The sequence below is a fragment of the Pleurodeles waltl genome, chromosome 3_1 (assembly GCF_031143425.1).
Source record: "Pleurodeles waltl isolate 20211129_DDA chromosome 3_1, aPleWal1.hap1.20221129, whole genome shotgun sequence".
Taxonomy (NCBI): Eukaryota; Metazoa; Chordata; class Amphibia; order Caudata; family Salamandridae; genus Pleurodeles; species Pleurodeles waltl.
The window spans coordinates 289,857,165-289,879,937 of record NC_090440.1 but is presented as its reverse complement, the minus strand read 5'-3'; the positions used below and the strand labels follow the sequence as shown (position 1 = coordinate 289,879,937).

The window sequence follows — 22,773 nt, the reverse complement described above, 5'->3', positions numbered from 1 at the left end:
GCTACTTATCTGCCATCTCAGCCTTTCTCTGATTGCCAGATCAACCTTTTCTATGCAAGTCTCCCATTGTTGGGAGGTTCCTTAAGGGACTCACCCATTTGTACCCACAGGTCCCGTTCATAATGCCCCAGTGGGGTTTAATCTGGTTCTTACCTACCTTATGTGTGCCCCCTTTGAGCCACTCCATAATTGTCCCATGCGGCTCCTCACACTAAAATCTGCTCCCAGAGTGAGTGAGCTTCAAGCTCTTTTGTCAAATCCACCATTTTCCCATCCGGACAAAGTGGTGCTTCGTACCAGGGCATCCTTCCTTCCTAAGGTTTTTGTGCCTTTTCATGTAGGCCAGTCCATCACTTTACCTACTTTTTACACACACACCCACATCGCTCTTATGAAGATGAGAGACTTCATTGTTGGATCCAAAAAGAGAATTTGCATTCGACCTCAATCGTACCAAAGATTTCTGTGTGGACAATCAACTCTTTGCGGGATATGTGGATGCAAAGAAAGGATGGCCGGTGCATTAGCGAACCACCTCACAATGGGTGGTGCTCTGCATGCAAATGTGCTATGCTTTGGCAAAGAAGCAACCACCTGAGGGCTTGCGTGCTCACGCCACCAGAGCAACTGCTGCCATCACAGTGTGAGCATGAGGAGTTCCTGTCCTGGACATCTGCCAGGCAGCAATGTAGGCATCCCTGGCCACATTCACAAGACATTACTGCCTGGACAGTCAGGTCCGCAGAGTTGGCTACTTTAGCCGTTCAGTCTTGCAAGACTTTCTAGTATGACCTTGGTTCGCAACCTACCGCCTAGGATGGTATTGCCTGGGTATCTCTTCTAAGGTAAGGAATCTGCAACTAGAAGATGAACAAGTTACTTACCTTCGGTAACAATTTATCTGGTAGAGACATATTCTAGTTGTAGATCCCTTACCGACCCGCCCATCCTCCCCGCAATGCAAACTAATTTGTAGGGACAGGGATTCCCTTCAGGGCCCTAGTTCTGGCTCACCATTCTCGGTGTTCTTCATGGCTCTGCGCTACTGGCATGGAAAGCCGTTAAAAGAAACTGACGTCAGTGGACCGGGATGGCACCTATATACAACCGCAATGTAATCACGGCTACCACAATGCCAATGACTCACGCAGAGTCGACCAACGCCACCTGACAGCGCACAAGGGTACCGCTCGAAGAAAAATCTCTGGATCCAGTCTGACGCCTGGGGAAAATTCTCAGGTAAGGAATCTGCAACTAGAAGTCTCCATCAGATACGCAGACCTAACATATGTAGAAAACTGGCCTGGTGTGTGGTGAGCCCCTATGGTGATATCACCTTATAGCAGGTCCAGGTATCCCCTATTACTAAGTTGTAGTCATTGTCTAGGAAGTCAGGCTCTCTGGAGGTAGGTGTGGATGAGCAGCCAAGACCTATCTAGGAGACATGCACAGCTTATGCAATACCACTGTAGTCACACAGCACTCGCACACATGAAAGAAAATACCCAGTGTTACAAAAATAAAGGTAATTTATTATGGTAACACTGTAGGAGGCTGGCCCTCCATGTAGTGTGCAAAGTTAGGCACACTGTGCAGGTGGTCCAGGCAACTACAAGTTGGTTTCCAGAGGTAAAAACTACATCTCCTAATGCTCTAATTTTTTAGGTAGCTTGGTGGAGCAGTTAGGCTAATCTTGGAGAAGTGCAAAGCATTTGCTGAACTCACAGTATCAATCATGCAACTCTCCCACTCAAAGGAATAACTTGAGACCAATTTACAAAAATACTTCAGCTTTGTATGTAATTTTTTAAGACCAAGATTATCAAAATTGATTAAGTACTTTTTAAGACATGAATTTTTAAAGTTTTAATAAATGCAGTCTTTCACTATAGGAATCAATAGGCAGTCACTTTTAAAAATGCATATAAAATCACGCAGTGTTGTTATCAAGTTCTGCATTTGCAGGCTGGTCATGGTCGTCGGTGGGCACACTATGACAGCTGGAGAGGCTCAGGCCATTTCCAGCAGGAACAGCGTGGACAAGTCTCTTGGAGTAGATGCAGGGCCACTGAGGGGGACCACTTAGAAAAGGGTGGTTCTTGCAGATTTAAAGGTGGTGTTTTGGGGTCTCCTTGTGTGTTGAGGTCACAAGGGGTGAGGAACAGCTGGTTCCTCATTGCAGGGCACTGGGCGGCCGGGTGCAGAGCGACTTGGTGATCCAGGAGCTGTGCGCAACTGAGCCCTTTGGAGCAGGAGGTAAGTTTCTTTGTGGGCTGCTTACAGGACAACGGGGCACTTTGGAGGAAGGTCCGGGGTGTTCCTGAAGTCCCTCGACTGGGGCTTCCTCCTGATCCTTTTTCAGCTGTGGGAGCTGGTTTTCTGGTTCTCTGATGTGAGCTGTCCAGTACTCCGGGAATTGGCATGACTCGCCACTAGAGGGTGCAGTGCTACCAAACTTGGGACACTTATGGGGTTTACCCGGGTGGTCGTCGGTGTGTCGTTAATTCCAGCTGTGTAGTGTGTAGACAATCGCTGGGAGAGTAGGAAAACCATAAAGGTGAGTAAAATACTGCACACTAGAACCCAGGAAAAACGAGTAAAGTATTGAAAGATTCCTTAGGACACACTACAAGTCGTGATTTGAATTACTGCAAGAACCAAACAAGACTGCAAGCAACAAATGGAAGATTCCTGGACCTGAAGACCTGCAAACAGAGGAGACCAAGTCCAGAAGTTGGAGAACCTTCCATGAAGGACAGGAGCCCCTGCCAACCTAAAAGAGGGCTGTAGGAAGTTGGCTCTGTATATACTATTTCAAAGTAGGAAATAGTGTGCACAGAGTCCAAGGGTTCCCCTTAGAGGTAAGATAGTGGCAAAATTTGATAATTCTAATGCTCTATTTTGTGGTAGTGTGGTCGAGCAGTAGGCTTATCAGAGGGTAGTGTTAAGCATTTGTTGTACACACACAGGCAATAAATGAGGAACACACACTCAAAGACTTACTCCAGGCCAATAGGTTTTTATATAGACGAACATATTTTCTTAGTTTATTTTAAGACCCACAGGTTCAAGATTTGAAGTAAACACATAAAATGGTAAGTATTTCACACCGGTAACTTAGGAACTTTGAATAAAAGCAATACCATATACAGTCTTTGTTAAAATGGCAATAAGTTATTTTCAAAGTGGACACTGCAAAAATCAACAGTTCCTGGGGGAGGTAAGTATTGGTTAGATTGTGAGGTAAGCAAAACACTTATAAGTCTCAGTTCCTGGGCATAGGCAGCCACCGTTGGGGGTTCAAGGCAACCCTAAAGTTACCACACCAGCAGCTCAGAGACAGTCAGGTGCAGAGGTCAAAGAGGTGCCCAAAACAAATAGATGCCTATGGAGAATAGGGGGTGCTCCGGTTCCAGTCTGCCAGCAGGTAAGTACCCCCGTCCTCGGGAGGCAGACCAGGGGAGTATTGTAGAGCGCTGGGGGGGACCCAAGTAGGGACACAAAACACACCCTCAGCAGCACAGGGGCGGCCTGGTGCAGTGTGCAAAGCAGGTGTCGGGTTTCAGATAGGAAACAATGGAGGGACCCGGGGGCCACTCTAGCGGTGCAGGCAGGCACGGGGGAGGCTTCTCGGGACAGCCACCACCTGGGCTAGGCAGAGGGTCGCCTGGGGGTCACTCCTGCATGGAGGTTCGGTTCCTTCAGGTCCTGGGGCCTGCGGATGCAGAGTTGGCTCCAGGCATCGGGTCCCTTGTTCCAGCCAGTCTCGGTCAGGGGGTGCCTCTGGATTCTCACTGCAGGCATCGCTGTGGGGGTTCAGGGGGGTCGTCTCTGGCTACTCACGGGCTCGCAGTCACCGGGGATTCCTCCCTGTGGTGTTTGTTCTCTGGATCTCGAGCCGGGGGCGTCTGGTGCAGAGTGTGAAGTCTCACGCTTCCGGCGGGAAACATGAAGTCTTTGGAAGTTGCTTCTTTGTTGCAAAGAAGTTGCTGGTTTTGAGCAGGGCCGCTGTTCATGGGAGTTTCTTGGTCCTTTAGTCCAGGGCAGTCCTCTGAGGCTTCAGAGGTAGCTGGTCCCTGTCGGTTGCGTCGCTGATTGCAGGTTTTCGAAGTTGGAGACAGGCCGGTAGGGCTGGGGCCAAAGCAGTTGTCGTCTTCCGTCTTCTCTGCAGGCTTGTAGGTCAGCAGCCCTTCTTGTTTCTTCAGGTTGCAGGAATCTGATTTCCTGGGATCTGGGGTGCCCCTAAATACTAAATTTAGGGGGGTGTTTAGGTCTGGGAGGGCAGTAGCCAATGGCTTCTGTCCTGGAGGGTGGCTACACCCTCTTTGTGCCTCCTCCCTGTGGGGAGGGGGGCAGATCCCTAATCCTATTGGGGGAATCCTCCAAAACTAAAATGGAGGATTTCTAAAGGCAGTGGTCACCTCAGCTCAGGACACCGTAGGGGCTGTCCTGATTGGGGGTGACTCCTTGTTTTTCTCGTTATCTCCTCCAGCCTTGCCGCCAAAAGTGGGGGCAGTGGCCGGAGGGGCGGGCATCTCCACTAGCTGGGATGCCCTGGGGTGCTGTAACAAAAGGGGTGAGCCTTTGAGGCTCACCACCAGGTGTTACAGTTCCTGCAAGGGGAGGTGTGAAGCACCTCCACCCAGTACAGGCTTTTTTCCTGGCCACAGAGTGACAAAGGCACTCTCCCCTTGTGGCCAGCAACATGTCTGGTGTGTGGCAGGCTGGCAGAAACTGATCAGCCTACACTAGAAGTCGGATTGGTATTCAGGGGGCATCTCTAAGATGCCCTCTGGGTGTATGTTAAAATAAATTGCACATTGGCATCAGTGTGCATTTATTGTGCTGAGAGGTTTGATACCAAACTTCCCAGTTTTCAGTGTAGCCATTATGGAACTGTGGAGTTTGCGTTTGACAAACTTGCAGAACATATACTCTTATGGCTACCCTGCACTTACAATGTCTAAGGTTTGGCTTAGACACTGTAGGGGCATAGTGCTCATGCACCTACGCCCTCACCTGTGGTATAGCACACCCTGCCTTAGGGCTGTAAGGCCTGCTAGAGGGGTGACTTACCTATGCCACAGGCAGAGTGAGGTTGGCATGGCACTCTGAGGGGAGTGCCATGTCGACTCCACCCCAGCACACACAAGCTGTGAGGCAGTGTACATGTGCTGAGTGAGGGGTCCCCAGGGTGGCATAAGACATGCTGCAGCCCTTAGAGACCTTCCCTGGCATCAGGGACCTTGGAACCAGTTACAAGGGACTTATGTGATTGCCAGGGTTGTGCCACTTGTGGAGACAAAGGTACAGTTTAGGGAAAGAACACTGGTGCTGGGGCCTGGTTAGCAGGGTCCCAGCACACTTTCAATCAAAACCAGCATCAGCAAAGGCAAAGTGTTAAGGGATAACCATGCCAAAGAGGCATTTCCTTACAAGGGTGCAAAAGAAGAGTCCCTTGGTTGGACGAGGACTGCAGAAATGTACCAAAGGAAGACGGCTGCGGGTTCCTGCGTGATGCAATGGATGTCCCACGTGGAAATGTTGGATGCAGGCGAGTTTTGACGCTGGATTGGTCCAACAAGCATTGGTTCAAGCAAAGTCGCGATGTTGTCAAAATGGCGCTGCCTGGACCCAGGAGGGACCTGGGGGCCTCAACTCGGACTGAGGAGGCAGAGGGGGCTCCCAACACTGGAGGGAACCCACAGATGACCAGGGCAACCACCCACTGAGGTCCCAGGACACGGGGACAAAGAAGGGGCAAATTGCGATTGCTGCAGCACTACAAAAGAAGGTCCCACGTCGCCGGAGAACAACTCAGCAAAATGAGCGTTGTAGGATAGAGTGCTGGGGACCTGGGCCAGGCCTTGCATGAAGGATTCTTGCAAATAGTGCACAGAGTCCTCAGGAGGTGAAGATGACGCGGGTACTGTCGCAATCGGGGAAGGCAAGCTCTTACCTCCTCCAAATCTGGACAGCATGACCTTAGCACAGTCTGTGTCGAAGGGGTCCACCACCTGTGTTCCAAGGAGCACGCTTGAGCCAGGAGAGGAGTCCAAGAGAACCGGTTGTCGTTTTAGAAGGTGCCTGCAGGAGCAGGGAAGGGACTCCACTGGAGATTTCTTCGGTCCTTCTGGTACAGGGTGAAGACAGGGAGTCCCCAGAGCATGCACACCGTGGAAACTGTTGCAGTTTCTGGCTGGAGCTGAAGTTGCAGAGGAAAAGTAGCCTTTCTGGATACTTTGTTGCCATTACAGCTGTTCCTGGAGAAGCCTGCGGTTGATCCAAGGTCAGAGGATGAAGTAGTAGTTGCAGAAGATTCCTGCTGGAAACTTGCAAGTAGAATATGAAGAGAAACCCACAGGAGAGATCCTAAATAGCCCTCAGAGGGGGATTGGCTACCTTATCAGGTATGGACCAATCAGGAGGGGTCTCTGACGTCACCTTCTGGCACTGGCCACTCAGAGGCCTTCAGAGTGTCCCCACCCCTTGGAAAGCAAGATGGCTGAAGTCTGGGACACACTGGAGGAGCACTGGGCGCCACCCCTGGGGTGGTGATGGACAGGGGAGTGGTCACTGCCCTTTCCTTTGTCCATTTTCGCACCAGAGCAGGAACTGGGGGTCCCTGAACCGGTGTAGACTGGCTTATGCAAGGAGGGCACCATCCGTGCCCCTCAAAGCATTTCCAGAGGCTGGGGGAGGCGACCCCGCCCCAGCATGTAACACCTATTTCCAAAGGGAGAGGGTATAACACCCTCCTCCCAAGGGAAATGCTTTGTTCTGCCTTCCTGGGACTGAGCTGCTGAGACCCCAGGAGGGCAGAACCCTGTGTGTAAGGTGGCAGCAGTTGTAGCTGCAGTGCAAGCCTCAGAGAGCAGGTTTGGCAGTACTGGGGGTCCATGGTGGAGCCCCCAGGATGCATGGAATTGGTTCCCCAATACCAGATTTGGAATGGAGGGACCATTCCATGATCTTCGACACCTTAAATGGCCATATATTCGGAGTTACCTTTGTGAAGCTACATATAGGTATCAACCTATATGTAGGTGCACGCATGTAATGGTGTCCCCACACTCACAAAGTCCCGAGAATTGGCCCTGGACTATATGGGGGCACCTTTGCTAGTGCAAGGGTGCCCTCACACTTAGTAACTTTGCACCTAACCTTCAGTAAATCAAGGTTAGACATATAGGTGACTTATAAGTTACTTAAGTGCAGTGAAAATGGCATAAGGATCTCCTAACCCCAATGCCATGGGTACCTACGTATCATATACTAGGGACTTATAAGGTGGGTCCAGTGTGGCAATTAAAATTGGTAAATGAAATCACTAGCCTATAGTAGCAAATTTAAAAGCAGAGAGAGCATTAGCACTGAGGTTCTGGTTAGAAGAGCCTCAGTGACACAGTTGGGCACTACTGACAACACACACATTAGGCCATAACTTATGAGGACTGGGGTCCTGACCAGCAGGATCCCAGTGAGACAGGAAAAACATACTGACATACAGGTAAAAATGAGGGTAACATGCCAAGAAAGAAGGTACTTTCCTACAACAGGGTTTGGCGCCTTTTCTTGTGCAGCGGGTGCACAGTTCCCGGGCTTTGGTCCTTCTTGGGACTGTCTACTCTATATCCTTTTGAATCTGATTTGTTAGTCTAGAGATGCCCACTAAATACTGAATTTAGAGGGTGTTTTAGGGGGGTAACCTGGTAGTCTGCAATGGGACACTTACCTTTGGGTGGCTACACCTACTATAGTGACCACTTGGGAAGGGTCACTGCCCTAAATCTAATTGTCGTTTACCTTCTATCCAAGATGAAGCAAAATGAAAGAGAGGGTCCACCTCGCAAGCAACACCTTAGGGGTGGTGCATGACAGGTAAGGCCACTACTCCTAACCTTTGTTAGGTTTCTCGCCTTTGCTCCCTCCAAAAGTGGGGGTTTGCAAAGGGGGATGCCAGCTGTAGCTAGCAGTAGGCTTCAGGGTCAAGAATCATGGCTGGTAAGCACTTTAAAGCTCACCGCCACCACACTGCACATTCTTAAGGGAGGGGGTGTTAGCTCTTCCACCCAGGAAGGTCATTGTCTTACAAACTGGAGAGGCAGGGCTCTGCTCCAAAGTTTGTATATTGGCTGTCTGGAGGTGGCAGCTGGATAGGACCAGTCAGCAACCATGCCAGGAAAGTTAGCTTTTGCAGGGGACACATCTAAAATGGCCCCTGGGTACATTCATGGATAAATGCAATACTGGTACCAGTTTGGATTTATCATTCTGAGTTGTTTGATACCAAACAACCCAGGGTTCTGGGTGGCCATCATAGCTGGGTAACTCGTGTTGACCAGTGTCCAGCACATGTATTAAAATGGCTGCTCTGTTCACTCACTATGTGCCAGGTTTGGCAAGGACACAGTTGGGGCATACTGCTCATGCAGCTATGCCCTCACATATAATATGGAGCACCTAGCCTTAGGGCTCTAAGGCCTGCCAGAGAGGTGTCTTACCCATAGTAAACGCAGTATATGGTGGACAGGCACACAGGCAGTGTGTCATGTCGAGTTTGTGTTTTAGGTTTGCACCAGAACACTCAGCCTACAATGGCAGTGCTGGGTGTATCTGGATGCATGGCGCTAAAGGGTGGCACAATCAGCGCTGTTGCCCTCAGGGTCCTGCCCCCAGTACCCTATGCACTGGGCATACAGGCACTCCATTACTAGGGACGTACTAGTGTTAGTTAAGAGCGTATCTAATTGTGCTGATGCATCACCACAGATTTAGGGAAGGGGCTCTGGCCCAGGGAACCTGGTTAGCAGGGGTCCTGGGCACTACAATTTCTAGGACACATCAACATCAGGCGAAAAGTGGGGGGATAACCGTGTCAAAAAGAGGCCCTCTCTCACAAACACAAATACTAAAATACCGTATAGGCCAACTGGAGGTAAGTAAATACACTATTATATGGACATTAGAGGTCAGGAATTAGCATAAAATGTACCAGAAAACAGTGAAAGCAATAGTAAGTACTGAAGGCCCTGGGGGGACCAAACCATAAACTAAGAAAGTGGAATGGGAAAGTCGGGCCCCCACCCAAGGAAGTGGAATCGGCATAGGGGAGCTGGAAGGGTCACTAAGGGCTGCAGCATATGTGGTGCCACCCTAAGGGACCTGTCACCTAACACATGCACAAAGCCATTGCAGATTGTGTGTGTTGGTGGGGAGAAAAAGGCAAAGTCGGCATGGCATCCCTCTTAGGGTGCCATGCCCACAAGACACTACCTGCGTCATAGGTCAGTCATCCCTCTAGCAGGCCTTAGAGATGTCCCCTGTACTTTACCCAATTCTCTAGTGTAGGACTGGCTGGTCTAAGCCAGCCTGCCACTAGCAGATGAGTTGCTGACCCCCTGGGGTGAGAGACTTTGTGCTCTTTGAGGCCAGAAAAAAGCTTGCTCTGGGTGGAGGTGCTTCACACCTCCCCCCTGCAGGAATTGTAACACATGGCGGTGAGCCTTAAAACCTCAGGTCTCGTGTTACAGTGCCCCAGGGCACTCTAACTAGTGGAGGATGCCCAGCCCCCCACCACAAGACCCCACTCTGGGCAGCCAGTTTGGTGGGAAACTTAAGAAAAACAAGGAGGAGTGACCACTTCAGTTGGGACAACCCCTAAGGTGTCCAGAGCTGAAGTGACCATCTCCCTGCAGAATTCTCCATCTTGGTTTGGAGGACAGGGACCAATAGGGATAGTAATGCCCCCCCCCCCCCCAAAGGGAGTGGACACAAGGACAGTGTAGCCACCCTCAGGGACAGTAGCCACTGGCTACTGCCCTCTGACCCTTAAAATGACCCTAAATCTTGTATTTAAGGGCTCCCTGAACCAAGCTAGTCAGATTCCTGATGACCCCACAAGAAGAAGGACTGCTGAGCTGAAAACCCCACAGAGAAGAAAAGGAGACAACAACTGACTCGGCCCTAGTCCTACCGGCCCATCTCCTGCTTCAAAAAGCTGCAAAAGAAAAAAGAAATGATGCATTCTGCAGGTACAGCGACCCCTGAAAAGCCTCCAGAGGACTGCCTGCATCCCAGAGGACCAAGAAACGTCCGTGGACAGCGGGCCTGTCCAACATGAAAGAAGAAGAAGCTGCTTCTATCGGACTCCCACCTCACTCCAGAAGTGTGAGTTCTTAACCACTCTGCACCCGATGCCCACGGCCCGTGTTCAGGTGGCCCAACTAGCCAGACAGGATCCCCAGGCGATTCCTACCGAGTGTCCACCCTAGACTGACCTCTCCATCCCTCCACAACAACGCCTGCAGAGGGAATCCCTAGGAGCCCCTGACCGCAAGTGCCAGGGACAAAGATATCCGACGCCTTGAGAAGCACTGCACCTGTAGCCCCCCGACTCTAGAGAAATCGACCACTAATGCAGCTATGACCAGAAGGCAGCCCTCCTCCCTATCCAGTCGGTGGCTTGCCCGAGAATCCCCCCTGTGCCCTGCCTGCAGCGCCTAAGTGACCCCCGGGGTCCACCCATAAAGATCCATTGGAAAACTGACACCCTGTTACCACTCAGCACCCGGCCGCCCCTGTGCTGCTGAGGGTGTGGGATTGGTGCCTACTTGAGGCCACTACCTACCTGTCTATGGTTGCAGGACCAGGTCGACAGTGGACAAAGATGGTCAGTTTAGGAAGTTGGCCTGGTGTGTGGTGAGTACATATGGTATTATCACTTTATACCAGGTCCAGGTATCCCCTTATTAGTGAAGTGTAGGCAGTGTCTAGAAGCCAGGCTCTCTAGAAGTAGTTATGGATGACCAGCCAAAGGCTTATCTAGGAGACATTCAAAGCTCATGCAATACCACTGTAGTCACACAGCACTTACACACATGAAAGAACCACACAGGGTTACAAAAATAAAGGCACTTTATTTTAGTGACACAAATACTAAATTACTAGATAGGCAATTCTCCAATATGAGGTAAGTAAACACACTATTGTATGTTCAGAAATAGGCATAAAAAGAAATAGAAAACAGTGAAATGCAATAGGCAATAACGAAAGCCTGGGGGGGACCAAACCATATACTGAGAAAGTTGAATGTGAAAGTCGGGTCCCCACCCAAGGAAGTGGAATCGGTAGGGGGAAGCTGGAGGAACTAGGAAACCCCAAAGCTAAGTACCAGAGTGCCCCCCCCCCCCCCCCCCCCCCAGCGACCAGGAAGAACGGAATAAGTTACTGGATTTTCCCCAAACTACCAAAAGGAATGAAAATAAGGATAATGCAACACCCAGACAAGACTGCACGAAACCAGCAGTGGATTCCTGAAGAGGAAGACCTGAAAGAGAAGGGGACCAAATCCTGATCTCGTGGAAGTGTCTGGTTATAGCAGGAGCCACTACCCACCTGTCTGTGGTTACAGGAGTTAGTCGACGGTGGAACGAAGACGGTCAGGAATGCAGCCCTCGAGTCGGTGAAGAGTTCCTGGACAATGCAGATGATGTCCCACGTTGTAAGGAAGGTTGCAGTCTGTCTGAGGCGTGGAAAAGCCAGGAACAAGCCTGGGTGAAGGCAAGAGTCACAGTAGACAAAAAGTGGGACTGCTGGGGACCAGCAAGGTCCAGGAGGGCTAAACCCACAGGGGGAGTCTCAGGGGACCATCAGCAGGGCAGAGAATCCACAGGAGAAAGGACAGTCCCCACAGAAGACCCACAGGCAAGGAGCCCAGGAGTCACAGGGAGGGCTACGCAGCACAACTAAAGAAGGGTCCCACACAGCAGGAGAAGCATGCGGAGGGCTGTGCGTCGCAGGGAAGAGTGATGGGGCTACACGGAGCCTGAAGATCCCTTGGAGGAGATGCCAACAAGCCTTGGTAGTTGCAAGAGACGCGGTGCACAGAGGTATTGTCCTGTGTGGGGAGGCACCAAAGTTGGACAGCTGGCAGAGGGGACCAAAGGGGCTACTCCAGACCACCACCCATGATGCAGGATCCACGCAGCTCAAGATGAGAGGAGATCCAAGCAGCCAGTCGTCGCTGTAGTTGGTGCCTGCGGATGAAGGAAAGTGACTCCTTCACTCCAAGGGAGATTCCTTCTTCCTTCTCATGCAGACTGAAGACTTGCTGCCTTCAGAGGACGCACAGCCGAGGAAATGTTGCAGAAGCTGGAAAGAGCCGGATAAAAAATGTTGCAGGGCAAAGTTGTTTCTGGCGCTGCAGATTGTGCGTTCCTGTGAAGTCCTTTTGTGGTTCCACTGGCCAGAAATCGAAGTAGACGTTGCAGAGGTGTCCTGCTGGAATCTTACAAGTCAAATCTGAGGCCCCAACCAAGAGGGAGACCCTAAATAGCCCTGGACGGGGGATTGGTCACCTAGCCAGCTGACACCCCCTGCCTGACCTGTTCACTCAGATACTCCCAGAGGCCTCTGCCCACCTTGGATTCAAGATGGCAGAATCAAGGGACCCTCTGAAAGAGCTCTGGGCACCACCCCTGGGGTGGTGATGGACAGGGGAGTGGTCACTCCCCTTTCTACTGTCCAGTTTTGTGCCAGAGCAGGGACTGGAGGTCTCTGAACTGGTGCAGACTGGTTTATGCAACGAGGGCATCAAATGTGCCCTTCAAAGTATACCAGGGGCTTGGGGAAGCTACCCCTCCCAAGCCATGTAACACCTATTTCCAAAGGGAGAGGGTGTGACCCCCCCCCTTCCAAAGGAAATCCTTTGTTCTGCCTTTCTGGGCTTGAGCTGATCTAGCAGTAGGAGGGTACAAACCTGTCTGAGGGGTGGCAGCAGCATGGGCTGCCCGGAAACCTCCCCCCAAAAAGCTGGTAGGAGCAATGCTGGAGGTCCTCTAAGGAACCCCCAGACGGCATGGAATCATACAACCAATACAGGCAACAGTATTGGATTGATTGTTTGATTCCGACATGTTTGAATCCAAACATGCCTAGGTTTGGAGTAACCATTATGTAGCTGGACACAAGTAGTGACCTTTGTCCAGTACACTCGTAAAATGGCTTACCGCATTTACGAAATCCATGAAAAAGGAGCTGGAGTTCTTAGGGGCACCTCTGCTCATGCAGGGGTGCCTCACACACAGGTATCTGCACCCTGTCCTCTGCACTAGGAGGGCCTAACATAGGGGCAACTTACAGTGACTTGGTGCAGTGAACTGGTGCATGCGCATTTTCATGCAGGCTGCAATGGCAGGCCTGCAGACACATTTTACATGGGCTCCCATGGGTGGCAAAATAAATGCTGCAGCCCCTGGGGAACCCTTGGTGCCCCAATGCCCTGGGTACCATATACTAGGGACTCATATAGGGGCACCAGTCTGCCAAATGTGGGGCGTGTGATGTCCCAAACAACCAAATTTAGAGGGTTAAAGCACAGTCAAAACACAGAGCAGGCAAAAATTGGGGTAACCATGAGAAAAAAAGGGTACTTTCCTACAACACCTTCATTATACTAATGTATAAAGGTATCTTCCGAAAGAAGTAAGGTACACTGCAAGAGAGAAACATTCCCTTGTGAAGAAAGGAACCCTAACAATGACGCAGAAGCTTTATAACTACCTCTGGAGGGCTAGAATATTATGACACCCTGTAGAATAAAGTAAAATGGACCAGCCAGGGATACTGTGCCCGAAGGGAGCAACCAAACCCAATTACGAACTAATCCCAAGAAAGACGGAATCGTAATGTTCAAGGAACATGAGTAAACTACCAGATATCCACTGTAAAAAAGAAGATGGCTTCATGACAGCGCCTAAAGAATAAATATGTAGGCATCTTGAGACCCTGGGTGGTGTGTGACCTCTTACATAGGAGGTGCTTGTAGCAGCAAAGGTACAAGACCCTGCCTCTAAGCGATAAGCAAGTATAACACATCTCCGTGGACAGTCAGTGGAGAAGAGAATGACCCACACAGGCTAGAAATGTAGGCAAGGTGCCACGATAACAAAAGCAGCAGGGTATAAGGATGAAGGAAAAATCTCAGAAGGATAAATCCCATTCTATAGAACACAAGAAAGGAATTGGAAACTGTGTTCCATCAGTGCCATAGAGATCCGTGGCATGAGCCCATGCTGTTGAGGTACAACACGATCAACTCGCAAAAGGAGTGCAAGGAAGCACAGAAGTGGAATGCCACTACGACATGCCCCACTGCTCTGCAAGGGAAATTAAGTGTCTCCCACGAAATGTAGACAACCCTAGAAAAAACGCATAAGTAATGCTTCTAGGATTACAGTGAAGAGAAACAAGAGAATCACCATAATCAGGCTCTTGTGCAAAGCATGGAGCCATGTACAAAGACTCCCAGGGAGTTCCAATTATAAGCTCCCTATAAGGGACACGAAACGTACCACAATGTAGTTAGTAATACCTATTAGGCATAGAGAAGATGGTCTACCCAGAACAAGGAACATACCTTACAAATAACTATCTCCTGAGCAAGAAGCCTGTCTTCAGAGAAAAAAGAAAATCCCTGTTCCATCAGATTTTAAACCCACTTATGCCAGAAAAAAACTACCTCCAAGATAACGGGAGCGAAAAACTGTCATCAACAGGCCTTAAGAAATAATAATAATAATAATATTAATAATAATAATAATAAATAATAATAATAATACCTGCAGGAGGCAGGAACACCGGGCTGGGTGCCACCAGAAGGTGGAATGGTTCAGATTCAACAGGAAGTACAAGTCTTCACTCTGGAATGGATCCATCTATGTGAAGAATCAGAGATGGGCACCCCCTTTCCTACCCGAGAAAGTTAGAAGCAAGGGAGGTAGACGATATAGGAATAGACATATTTTCGAGTCTTTTCCTCCCCGACCTTCCCTAAAATGTTGCAATGCAGAATTGGCATGTGTGCCGAACAGGCGGGTGCCATTGAAAGGCATGTTCTCCAGGGTAGTTTGGACAACCTCCGAAATGCCAGAGTGGCAGACACAGGCATGACAGTGCAGCGCTACAGAATGGTTTGGCCAACTGAGTCTGTAGTATTCATATCACATTCTATTAAAAATTTAGCAGCCTCCCCCCAATCCTGGAGTGTCTGGGCAAGTTTGCTCGGGGTCTCCTGTGGAAGCAAAGGCACCAGGTGCACCACCAAATCCTACAACCTGAAAAAAGCAGCCCAGAACACATTCAGTGTTTACTGACCGCAGGTCTGATCTGGTTGAGGAGAAAATGTTTCATTCACAAGTTTCCAGCCATCTGGACTCCCTGTCCGGAGGAACCTTAGGGAGGACGGTGGGGTCAGAGGAGACCGTAGTGGCCTGCACCACAAAACTGCATGCAGTAATAGAATACGATTTAATCTCAGTAACCTACCACACAAGAGTGATAGCCACCTCAAATATGATCAACAATAAGGGCAGTGTTTAGTAGTCACCAAGGAAGAATTCATAAGCACTTTCAGAATCAGATACCAAGCTCATATTTGAGTAAAGGCGACTATTGGAGGGACACTCCTCAAACCTTACATAAAATAGACCATTACTGACAAAGATGCTAAAGAAATAGTGTAGGAAGCTGGCTCTGTATTTACTATATCAAAATGAGATACAGACCCTCATTACAACCCTGGCGGTCTGTGATAAAGTGGCGGTAACACAGCCAACAGTCTGGCGGTAACTACCGCCAAATTATGACCATGGCGGAAATAGCTCCTAAAGACAGTCAATGTACCATACCAACCGCCAGGGTAGAAACAACAGGCACCATGGCAGTAGCCGCCTACAGCCAGGCGGAAGTCAAAGTTCCACCCACCATATTATGACAAGACAATCCGCCACCTTTTCCGAGGCAGTGCCAACAACATCAAAAGCCTGACGGAAACACAATACAGAAGTGAAAGGACTCACCACTGGATACACAGGGAAGAATCACACCGCCATGGAACCAGAACTGCAAGTGATTCCAATGATATTCTACGTTCTGCTCCACCACGGACACCAATGCCGGCGAGGATGAAGACCGTGAGTAGAGTCGCCTAACACACAAGGGAGGGGGGAGGAGGAAAACGAGAGTGACACACACACGCACCATACACACCCACCATACATACAACCAGCTGCCCCAGAAAACAAGTGAATCCCTGTAAATCGGCTCAATAATGCAAGGACAACACAAATTTACAAAAGTGATTGTAATAAGATCAAAACAGTATAAATAATAATTATGCCAATGCGACAGATATGTACAAATGTACAAAAAAGAGACACTGCCCAGTCCTCAGTCCATGTGGGCCACTTGGCCACAGGGCAAAGTCCAAGGCCCCACTAGTTGCCTGCATCAATAAGGAGGGAACACTGCAGGGGCATCAGTTGGCCAATAGGCAGGCACCTCAGGGGGGTGCGGAAACAAGACCACTGGTTCTGGAGGGGGCACAGTCTCTCAGGTGGGTGTCCTCCCCCCTGTGCTTGGTCCTGGGGAGTGATAGGCCACAGTCTCTCAGGTTGGTGTCTTCCCCACTGGTTCAGGAGAGTACAGGCCACACAGCAGCCAATGGAGGCAGGATCACATTGCGTCTGCCGCCGGTGACAGCTGCACTGTGGTGGTGGCAGTGGGAGGCTCCTGCACAGCCCCTGCACCCTCCGATGGCTGCACTGTGGCGGTGCTGATGGTAGTGGGAGGCTGCTGCACAGCCCCTGCACCCTCGGATAGCTGCACTGTGGTGGTGGTAGTGGGAGGCTCCTGCACAGCCCCTGCACCCTCCGATGGCTGCACTGTGGTGGTGGTGGTGGTAGTGGGAGGCTCCTGCTCAGCCCCTGTGCCCTGCGATGTCTGCACAATCATGGTTGGTGGTATGGGCTCTGTGACAGCTGCTGGTGCAGGCTCCTTCCCCTTCCTGCCTGCTGGTGCAAGCTCTTTCCCCTTCTTGCCTGCTGGTGCAGGCTCCTTCCCCTTCTTGCCTACTGGTGCAGGCTCCTTCCCCTTTCGGTTGGCAGGTGCAGGCTCTTTCCCTATTTTGCTGGCAGGTGCAGGCTCCTTCCCCTTCTTGCTGGCAGGTATAGGGCTCCTTCCCCTTTCGGATGCCACGTGCAGGCACCTTCCCCTTCTTGTCTGCTCATGCAGGCGCCTTCCTCTTTCGGCTGGCTGGAGAAGGCTCCTTCCACTTCAGTATTTGTGGCCTGGAATCCTTTCCACCACGAGTAGGTGAGGATGGAACTGGGCCTGAGTGTGCTGAGGTGCTTGGCTGGGTTCTTGGTACCCTGGCCATATGCGCAGGATAGGGTGGAGGGAGGGGTAGGGAAGAGGTCAATGGTGGAAAGGAAAAGCTTTTTAGGGACATTGGGGCGGGAAGAGGGAGAAGTAATGGGAGTGGAGGATGAGGGAGTGGTTGTTGGAGGTGTCTGTCTGCTGCATTTGGGTGCAGGTGCATGGGCTGTATGCTTTTGTGAGGTGGATGCCTGCTGGGTGTCTGAGTGCTTGCGTTTGTGTACTTTGGTGGGGACGGGGGCAGACACAGTGGGAGAGGACACAGGGGACGTGTGCATGGATGTTGTGGAGGCGTCTGCTAGTGTGGTGTGTGTTCTGCTTGGTGTGGTGATGATGCAGGTAATGGCTAATGATGTAGTACATGCAGGTGTGAGTGTGGACGTAACTGGGTGGGAGGTGGAGGAGGAGGAAGAGGGGGAGACAGTGAAAATATTGGATGTTGGTGTGTCTGCAACTGGATGGTGTTTGTATGAGTGCCTGTGGGATGAAGTGAGGTGCTTGTGTTTGCCTGTGACACCCTTGGGTATTGTCCTGTGTGCATACCCGTCTTGCTGTGTGGTTGGGATGGGTTGGGGTTGAGGGGAACGGGACTGGGAGGTGGAAGTTGGAGGGGGGACGGAAGAAACAGGGACAAAGGCTGCCATCAGAGAGGAGGCCAGAGCCTGGATCGATCTCTGATGGGCCGCTAATCCAGTGTGAATGCCCTCCAGGAATGCATTAGATTACTGCATTTGGGCTGCCAGCCCCTGGATGGCATTCACAATGGAAGACTGCCCTACAGCGATGGATCTCAGGAGGTCAATAGCCTCCTCACTCAGGGCAGCAGGGCTCACTGGGGCAGGGGCTGAGGTGCCTGGTGCGAAGGAGATGCCCACCCTCCTGGGTGAGCGGTCACAGCAAACTCGATGAGGGGCTGCTAGGAGAGCGTGCTGGTATGGGGGTGGTGGCTATATCTGTAGCTTGGGTTGTCACAGAGGTATCGGCCACCACCAGGGAGCTTCCATCGGAGGAGGTATCAGAGTCTTCATTGTCCCCTCCAGTCTCCGCCGTGGTGCTCCCCTCGCCCTCTGTCCCACTGATGCCCTCAGCGTCGCTGGACTCTGCCTCCTGGGTCCTGTGGGATGCACTGAAAACAGAGACACCTAGGACGTGATTATGAGCCATACAAGACTATACAGGGTTTGTCCAGAACACCCAGGCGGACATTAATGAATTATTTACCAATTATTATGAACAGTTGTACGCCACCGCCGAGGAACCTTCCCCTATTTTCATGTCTGATTGGTTTGAGGCAGGGTTGCTTCCTACCTTGTCTCCGTTACAGCAACAAGAGCTGGAACAACCCATTTAGATAGTGGAAATTACATTAGCAATTCAGCAGATGGCGTGGGGCAAAACACCGGGCATGCGCGGGTTCCCTGTCGAACATTATGTGGCAATCAAGGCCTCCTTACTTCCCCGTCTCCTTGAGGTCTATGTTGAGGCCCATCATAGTGGGATACTTCCTAAGTCGCTTCGAGGTGCTTTGATCGTTGTGCTGCTGAAACTTGGGAGAGGTCCCCTAGAGTAGGCTCTTATAGGCCATTGTCAATGCTTAAGATTGACTACAAGATCTTAAGCAAAATCATTACTAATAGGTTCCTCTCAGTATTAAGTATTTTTGTCCATACCAACCAAAGTGGCTTTGTCCAGGGGAGAGCTACACATTTTAACATCAGACGTCTTTGCCACATTATAGATGGCCTATCCACGAAGACTACTCTCCCACTGGCGGTCCCCTTGGACTTTGAGAAGGCGTTCATCACTTTTGGCTGGGCCTATTTGTTACGAATTCTGCAAACTTTTGGAATAGGACCTAGTTTTCTGAGATGGGTCAAACTCCTGTACACGGCTCCGAGAGTGCGAGTGCGTACCGGTCACTGCATCTCGCTCCCCTTTCCCATTGGATGGGGCACCCGCCAAGGCTGCTCTTTGTCACCGGTCCTATTTGCTTTGGCTATGGAGCCGCTGGCTATTGCGCTATTCTCCCGGGGTCCGGAATGGGGCATTAAAGTAGGTCCCGTTTGGCATGCCGGCTCATTATATGCTGATGATGATGTCCTCATATATTTACGGAATTACGTCAGTACATTACTGCATTTATATGAACTACTTTTGGACAGGTTGCGGGCCTTAAGATAAACTGGAGCAAATCCTGTATATTTCCATTGCAGAAGGTAGTACAAGAACACCACGACTGGTTGGATGGGAAACGCCTTCCCTGGGCCTTTAACACCTCCCACCACTTGGGTGTAAACATTTATGATACACCCAAGGACTTACTGGGAGGCAACCATGAATGAGTACTGACCTCCATTCGTCACTCTATGCAATTCTGGATGGAACTGCCTCTATCACCCCTGGGCAGGGCGTCAATAGTCAAGATGCTGGCTCTTCCACGATTCTTGTATCTTTTTGCTGCCTTACCAGTGCTTCCGCATAATTCTTCTTTCAATCCCTACGTAGCCTGGAGTCGGCCCTAGTGTGGGGGCTGGCACGCAGGAGAACCTCCTTGCTGATCATAAAATGGCCTTGTTCAGAAGGAGATCTAGGTGTTCCTGATTTAGAATTGTATTTCACTGTGGCGCAGTTTCAGTGGCCAGTGCGTTGGTTGTCAGGTGCTGGACCGGGGAGAGGAACTTGATATGGGCTGACCTGGGGAATATCAACCTCCTGGAATTGCTTTTTCTCCAGATGGGCGACATTGTAAGCATGGACTGCTGCTGCTCATGGCCAAGCTCGCATGGGCTTGATACATTAGCGTCAAGCGGACTCCGCTCCCATATGCACCTGAACTGCCTATGTGGGACTTTCCAGCCATGGGTGGCTTACTGGGCACATATGATTCCACCCCAAGGAGGGAGGCCGGGTTAAACCACATAGGTGATTTATATCGAGAGGGCACCCTACTTTCCTTTCATGACCTACAGGAGCAACATGACGTTGAGGTGGACCTCTTTCTCACCTACTCTGCAGTAGAGCGAGGCTTGCAGGGATTTGGCCTCCAGGAACATCCGAACCTCTGATACACTTAGGATTACAATGTATTTTTACTCATGGCTTGGGTCGCAGGGCTGTATCGACCCTTTACACTGCACTCCTTCATGGGAAAGCTGGTCCACCGCCTCTGAGCAAAATATGGAGGGAAGACTCCCCTAACCATGGAGCTCACTGCCACAAAATGGGATATGGCCCTCATGCAGGTCAAACGAGTCTCCTGCAATGCACGTTTGAGATATACACAATTTAACTAAGTACATCAGGCTTACCTTACACCTTATCGTCTAGGCAAAATGTTTACGGGGATGCGTCCCAGATGCCCCAGATGCAACCTTGAAAACACCACTTTTGTACATATGGTTTTGGGAATGTCCCCCACTGCTGCATGCCTGGACCCAGGCTATGGAACGGATATCTGTGATTGTAGAGGTCAAGATCCCTCCAACCCCATTCATCTGCCTGCTCGGAATATTGCCACTCACAAAACACGATGAACATTATTTGTAATTTGTTGATCTAGCAATTGTGCTTTATAAGTGTCTGACTGTCAAGCAATGGAAGGCACCTCATCCCTCTACAACAGACAACTGGCTCAGAGTCACCCATAAATAGGTCTTAGCTGAAGCCGAAGCCATTACTCGGGACCATCGTTCTCGAGGTGGTGATACCGTTATTACAACATGGGATGTATATGTCCTTCGCTTAGGCAAACATTTACACCCTCCTGCAGACGCTTGATATCGCCAAGCGGCTAGCATTGCATAAACTTAGATGGCTCTGAGCATCCACCACGGACACATCTCGAGCTGCCTATGAGATTATAATTTATATCTTCTCAACACGGGTGACCCTTTGTTTAGTGATACCTCCTTCACCAGTGCGTAAGAACACCCGCGTCCCATCTCACTTTTGACCTCATCATACTCATTATATTTTCGTTGTACCACACTGACCAGACAGTTTCTCTTGTTGCAGAGGAGTAATGTTATTGTTATGTTGCATCATTCTGCTATGCTTCAATATCTATTGGCGTATCCTGCGATTATACAGATACACTGTGTTCCTAGTATTTCCGTATTTGCGACTAGCCCCACCAATATACAATGCTTTTACATTGCTCCTGTGTTTATATCAATTTATGATTGCAAATAAAATGCCAATAAGGAAATTAAAACAACAACAAAAATAGCAGTTCAAAGAATAACAGATGAAATGCATTCTTAATGGAATTTTGCACATATAAACAATATTGTTTCATCGTTATCTTTCTCATAACAAATAACGTTGTGTCGTCCCGCCCTAGTAGTTTAAAGCAATGTAGTACGAGATTCGTTTAAAAAAAAAAAAACGTTCTGTGAAGCGTAGATTCTTGAAAATAGAAGCTGAAGCTGACATCTGCAACCTGTCATGCTCAAGAATTAAGGATGAGCAAGACTGAAACACTTAAACTACGGCTACAACCTCCTCCTGAGTTTACTGGAAAGTCTAGTGCTCATAGAAATATAGAAGACTACCATATGAAATACTAACCGTATAGCTCAGCAAACCCATTCATGGGAACGCGGGATGTACCAGTTATAAACTGAAGCAAACGTATCCTTTTCTCGGAGTCCATCAACAGAACAGCCTGCAAAGTAAAATCACATATTACATATCCGGCATAAAGGAGACAGAGGTTTCGTTGAGGTTATACCAAATATCTTTAACTCTCAATCACCACTTCCGCCTCCCACAAACACAGAGATTGTGATTCTAGTGAATTAGGATTAACTACGCATTCTAACTCACATCTCAATCTGTTAAAATTCGCAAGTATCTTTATGCTATTACATATAAGATAATTTTTCAGAGAGGGACAGAAAGTACATTTCCTACAATTACTGTTTTGCGAAGGATAAAGTTACCGTTATGTTAACTGTTAATTTTGGATTATGAGTTTGTGGGAATCCAAGTCAAGTAATGATTGGAGCAGAAACTGCATCTGTATTTGCTTAATAAACACCTTTCATATGCAGGTTCAGCCCGTCAATATGTGTACGTCATACACAGCACGCCCGTAATCGGTGAGCATATGCTCGTCCCCACTGGTTGCCTCATTTTTTTTTAAAGAGTGTATGCTTTAAGAACACTTTTTATTGTATTTATAAATATTTTTAATTCCAAATACAGTACGAGGAGTAAAGTAAATGTTGTACACTTAAACTGCAAGAAGCTCTTCACTGTACACAAAAATCGAGACATGAGTTCTTCATATAACATTCCATGAAACATTCATTGTCAATTCTGCCACATCAAAGCCCATCTAGTTGACCCTTCATAATATTTTCCTTGTTTTTTCCCCTATTTTCTGGGGCTTTCTCATCCCTCATAAATTGATATTTCAATGCCCATGCACAAATCCATTCCACTCTTCCAGCCGTCTATGTTTGACACTGAATTACCCCAATTCTATGTGATATCTGTAAGTGCTAAGTGCAAACATCAGGCCTAGAACATAATTTTTTTGTCTCATCAAGA

General features: G+C 49.5%; 1 protein-coding gene across 1 annotated transcript in view; it reads right to left on the bottom strand.

Annotated features, from left to right (window-relative positions):
- Nucleotides 1-22,773, bottom strand: part of NEDD4 (NEDD4 E3 ubiquitin protein ligase) — a 1,239,834-nt gene that overhangs the window by 31,979 nt on the left and 1,185,082 nt on the right. The window contains exon 27 of the mRNA XM_069222425.1: nucleotides 21,787-21,883. Within this exon, the coding sequence (XP_069078526.1) occupies nucleotides 21,787-21,883 (97 nt within the window). The remainder of the gene's footprint in view (nucleotides 1-21,786; nucleotides 21,884-22,773) is intronic.